Consider the following 5,694-nt stretch of genomic DNA (forward strand, 5'->3'; position numbering starts at 1 on the left):
ATCTGCCTCTGCAGAGCTTCTAGGAGGATCTGCTCCATGATCTTCCCAGGCACAGGGGTGAGGCTGAGGTCGGTAGTTCCCAGGGTCCTCCTTTCTACTCTTTTTTAAGATAAGTTTGATGTTTCCCTTCTTCCAGTCACCAGGGACTTCACCTGACTGCCATAACTGTTCAAATATCATGGAGAGTGGCTTGGCAGCTCCATCAGCCAATTCCTTCAGGACTCTGGGATGCATCTCATCAGGTCCATGGAGTTGTGTATGTTAAGGTTCCTCAGATGGTCACAAACTTTATCTTCACTTACAGTGGGAGGGACTTTTCCTGCCTGGTCCCTGCCTTGTGGGCCATCAACTCCAGAGCTGTGAGGAGAGAGGCGGCCAGTGAAGATTGCAGAAATTTGTTGAGAGCCTCAGCCTTCTCCTCGTCTGTTGTTACCAGTTCACCACTGTGAAGGGTGGGGATAGTTCCTTTAACCTTCCTTTTCTGGTTGACGTACCCATAGAAGCCCTTCTTGTTTTCTTGGCATCTCAAGTTCAGCTCCAGCTGTGCCTTGGCCTTCCTGACCTCGTCCCTACACACCCAGGCAACATCCCTGTACTCTTCCCTGGATCCCTGTCCCTGCTTCCACTGCCTGTGCAGTTCCATCTTGCCTTTTAGTTTGGCCAGCAGGTCTCGGCTCATCCATGCTCTTCTCCTGCCTTCCTTACCTGATTTCCTACACTTGGGGATCAAGAGCTCTTGCACTCTGGAAAGCCTCCTTAAAGAACGGCCAGCTCCATTCTGCTCCCTTGTCCTTGAGAGCCACTTCTCAGGGGGTCCTATTGACCAGCTCCTTGAAGAGCTGGAAGTTGGCTTTCCTGAAGTTCAGGGTCCTGACTGTGCTTCTCGTGTGAGTCGTACGCCTTAGGACAGTCAGTGGCACCAGTGCATGATGGCTGCAGCCCGGGCTGCCTCCAGTCTTGACATCCCTGATGAGCTCACTTGCATTGGTCACCATCAGGTCCAAAATCGCTTCCCCTCGGGTAGGGCTGTCCATTTCCTGTCTTAGAAGGTTGTCATCAAGGCACTCCAGGAGTCTCTTGGATTGCCTACAGCTCGCCGTGCTGCTTTCCCAACATGTCAGGGTGGTTGAAATCCCCCAGCGGGATGAGAGCCTGAGAGCTCGATGCCTCCTGGAGCTGGGGAAAGAAGGCTTTGTGGATAGGCTCCCCTTGATCAGGCTGCCTGTGGTAGACACCCAGCACAAGGAGGAGAGGTACAGAAGGTTTAGGATGGTCAGACGGGCACGGCAGCATCCGTGCAGGGAGACCCAGTGGGGACAGACTCTCAGTTTGGAAGGAGCTCACCAATGTGGCTGTGATCATTACGGCTGTGGCTGAAGTGCGCAGGGCAACCAGTCGTGTTATGAAACTGCAGCAACACCTCATTAACACACATCATTACGTGTTCAGTCATATGTATAAATGTGCTAAATGGGCTAGGGAATGGGTCTGCAGAGATCCACCAGCACTGCAGGGCTAACAAAGCGTTCTCTAAGCCTAGTGCATTAATGTCGCCCTCTGTTTTAAGTTACAGTTCGTAATGTTCTTCTTTTTCCTTGAGCAGACTGGATTTCTGCCAAACGTGTTCAAAGCCATGTCTCACCGACCTGCTGAATTCAGAGCTTTTTTTGCTTATTACAACGCCATTATGAATAAAGACACAGGTAAACCATACAGCCCCCTCAAAACTGTGGAAAGTTGCTAGAGGCGACATTTCTGACATCCTTGGGTGTGCTGCCTCACCGTGCCCTCTCCCAGCCCACAGTAACGGCTGGCAGAGGCTGGAACCCTGCAGCTGCTTCTGGCTTTGCTTGTGTTCCATGCAGCTTCATACTCTGTAGCTTGTGGTTAAAAAGCAGCTCTCAAGGCAAGCTCTGCTGCCCCACTGCACCGTGCTCCGTGTCACGACAAAGAAAGGATGGCTGCTGCCTACGGGAGGGTGAGCCAGGAGCCGAGGGTGCTGAGCAGGTGCTGGCAGAGGCAGTGGCTTCATGGGTAACGCTGCAGCCCCACGCTGCCGGAGCAAGGCGGGCAGAGCAGGTCTGGCAGTGGTCACGGCCAGCCCAGGAGTCCAGATTTCCCAGGCAAGTCCATGGGCAAGAGGCAGATTCAAGATCAAGCCAGAACATTGGCCTGGGGGCCAGCTGGGTTGCTGAGGAGCAGGGTGATGCCCAGGGCCCAGTGTAGAACAGCTCCCAGGGGAGGGCAGGTCCTTGCTGAGCCTCCCTGCAGCTCTTGCTTCACAGCAGTTTGTGGCAATGGCCTGCCCGCAAGCAGCGCACGGCACCTGTGTGAGGTGGCTGTGTCCTCTGGTACCATGGGATGTCCAACCTGGGGTGTCCATGCCCTGCAGCGGCAGGGAGAGAAAGGAAGGTGCTCGCTGTGCTGGGACGCCTGTGCGGGCTCTGGGCGCTCTGGTGTGAGGCAAGGGAGGGCTGGCTGCAGCAGTGCTGTGGCACAGGGCTGTAGGGGACTGCACGGCTGTAGGGGACTGCACGGCTGTAGGGGACTGCACGGCTGTAGGGGACTGCACGGCTGTAGGGGACTGCACGGCTGTAGGGGACTGCACGGCTGTAGGGGACTGCACGGCTGTAGGGGACTGCACGGCTGTAGGGGACTGCACGGCTGTAGGGGACTGCACGGCTGTAGGGGACTGCACGGCTGTAGGGGACTGCACGGCTGTAGGGGACTGCACGGCTGTAGGGGACTGCACGGCTGTAGGGGACTGCACGGCTGTAGGGGACTGCACGGCTGTAGGGGACTGCACGGCTGTAGGGGACTGCACGGCTGTAGGGGACTGCACGGCTGTAGGGGACTGCACGGCTGTAGGGGACTGCACGGCTGTAGGGGACTGCACGGCTGTAGGGGACTGCACGGCTGTAGGGGACTGCACGGCTGTAGGGGACTGCACGGCTGTAGGGGACTGCACGGCTGTAGGGGACTGCACGGCTGTAGGGGACTGCACGGCTGTAGGGGACTGCACGGCTGTAGGGGACTGCACGGCTCCCCAGCCTTTGAGGAGGTGCCGTTTGGGGAGAGCCTGTTCCTCCCTCACACTCCCCGTGGTACAGGGCACCAAGGGGGCTGTGCTCATTGCTTTTGCTTTGAAGGTACATTAATAAAACTCAGATTTTGTAAGATAGGCTGGTGCGTGTAGACTGCTCCTGCTCTGGAGGAGTGTCTCAGCAAGTTCTGGGGGCACTGAGGAGCACAATACTAATTTGTCAGCCATTAGGGTCACCTTGGGGTCGACTCCCCTGGGTTTGCTCTCTCCCCAGCCTCTGCAAGTGTTTATCTCCACAGGATCTCGAGCACTGTAGCACCCTGCACACCAGCATTACCTGAAACCTATAACAGAGTTTTATCACTTTGTTCCCATGAAAGAGAGTGTTGCAGTCCTTACAGAACTGCGGTTTTTCCTCAGTGGAAAACTGACACTAAATTTCTGTCCCAGTTAACCAGGACACTTTGCTATAGTTTTCTCCTGATGCTGGCATGTGGTAACCAAGGCCTTCACTCATCTTTACACAGATGCAGGGGCTGGGGGAAGTGGAAACCCAGGCAAGTTGACCCCAGGCTGACCAATGAGTGCTATTCAAACCTTAAACATCACATCGACTATAGACTGGGGAGTTTTCTGGGGATGGCCCTTTTCCCACCTCCTGCTCCTTCCTTTTTCTTCTTCCCTCTTCCACGGCTGATATCTCCAAAGGGACTTGTCTACTGTCCTACCCCTGAGGCCTGCTCCCCCACAACATTGGCTCAATATAGCTCTGTGTACTTTATACTAATGTTGTTATTAATATTAGTTTTTATTATTACTTCATTATATGTATTACCCTGTCAACCCACAGATCTCCTTTCCTTTTCCCGACCCCCCCCCTCCCCGGGTAGGGAGGAGGCATCGGGTGATAGAGCAACTGCATAAACCATGACACGCGGGAAGGGACCCCTTTCACTAGATGCGGGAGAACAAAGCCCCATCCAACCTGGCCTTGAACTTCACAACTTCTCTGGACAACCTCAGTGTCCCAGTTTCTCACCACCCTCATCGTAGAACAATTTCTCCTTATGTCCAATGTAAACCTACCATCTTTCTGCTCAAACCCTTGCCCTGTCACCCAGGAGCTTTGGTTGCAGTGTCTCCCTGCGTGCTCTCTGGAGTTCTGTCTGCTGGGCTGTGCCGCAGGCAGCTTGCACCCAGAGCCCTCTCCTCCCCGTTTCCTGGGTGATACTTCTTGTGCTGGATGTTTTCGGTAGCAAAGTGTGCTAAATCTTTTGCTGTCCCTGTAGGGCGACTCAGCAAGGCAGACAAAGAGCTCATAATTGTGGCTACCAGTGTGGTGAATAGATGTCCCTACTGTGTGATTGCACATGGAGCACTTCACCGGATATATTCCAAACAGCCAGCGCTGGCTGACCAGGTCAGTGGGATCACAGCAGCGTGTGCCCCACTGCCTTTGCGTGGTCCTTTGGGAGGTGGGAACGGCCCTCTCGCGTCTGCTTTTTTCACCTGACGTTTTGATCCTGAAGTCTCTGCGGTTCCCGACAATCCTGACATGTCTGAGGCCCCAGCACAGCGCCTGCCCTCGCAGGTTTACTGGTGAGCAGTCAGAGCAGTAGCCAGTGGGGCAGAACCTCAAGGTGGGCTCTGTGTATCCTCACCCACCTTCCAAGAAAGGTGTGGAGAGGGACGGTTGGCCTGGAGAGCATTTGTCCTGCTGCCCACATTTGCTGCTGTTTTAATCTTGTCTGTGGAGGAACCTGCTACCAATGGGGAGCTGCAGCATCCTGGTGGCGTTGGGTCCCATTTCAAGAAGTCCTCCATAGCCTGCTCAGAAAAAACTGCTGCAGTCAGAGAATCACAGCATCACTGGGTTGGAAAAGCCCTTTAGGGTCATCAAGTCCAGCCATGCCCTGTCTACCACTGACCCATGGCCCTCAGTCCGTTGAACGCCTGCAGGGATGGGGACTCCCCCACTGCCCTGGGCAGCCCCTGCCAGGCCCTGAGAACCCTTTCTGGGAAAAGCTTTTCCCTCAGATCCAACCTCACCCTCCCCTGGCACAACTTGAGGCCATTTCCTTTCATCCTATCCCCTGTTCCTGAGGAGCAGAGCCCGACCTCCCCTCACTCCCCCCTCCTTTCAGGAGCTGCAGAGGGGATGAGGTCTCCCCTCAGCTCCTTTTCTCCAGTTGAACCCCCCCCTTTTCCCCCGTTTAACCCCCCACCCCCCCCAGCCACTCTCCGTTATTCGGGTGCTCCAGACCCTGCCCCAGCTGGGGGATAAAATAGACAAGTGTTTTGTCTGATGGTAGCTGGGTGGTCTGGTTCAGGTGCTGAGAACCTGCATCGTGCCATGTCTTTGGTTCGCAGAGCACAGAAGGTGGGGATCAGTCAGTGTTTTGGGTCCGTCTGTGCTACCTCTGGTTTTTGCCTTTCCACAGGTCATTGTGAACTGGAAACTGGCTGACCTGAGCGACCGAGACCTGGCAATGCTGGAGTTTGCTCTTGCAGTCTGTCGAGCTGATAACATCACTGAAGAGCATTTCCAGAAGCTGGAGAGGCATGGTTTTGACCGCGAAGATGCCTGGGACATAGGCATGATCTCTGCTTTTTTTGCTATGTCTAACCGCATAGCTCACTTTATCGACCTG

The 5,694-nt window shown here is 54.9% G+C and overlaps 1 protein-coding gene across 1 annotated transcript; it reads left to right on the forward strand.

Moving 5' to 3' along the window:
- Positions 1-799: 799 nt before the first annotated feature.
- Positions 800-5,694, forward strand: LOC104543697 (the record flags this gene model as incomplete). Its single annotated transcript, XM_010188364.1, has 4 exons — positions 800-845; positions 1,601-1,703; positions 4,333-4,463; positions 5,485-5,694. Coding segments are annotated over 4 exons (490 nt in total), but the record flags the coding sequence as incomplete, so codon positions are not given.

This window comes from Mesitornis unicolor, unplaced genomic scaffold, assembly GCF_000695765.1.
Source record: "Mesitornis unicolor isolate BGI_N332 unplaced genomic scaffold, ASM69576v1 scaffold23667, whole genome shotgun sequence".
Lineage (NCBI taxonomy): Eukaryota > Metazoa > Chordata > Aves > Mesitornithiformes > Mesitornithidae > Mesitornis > Mesitornis unicolor.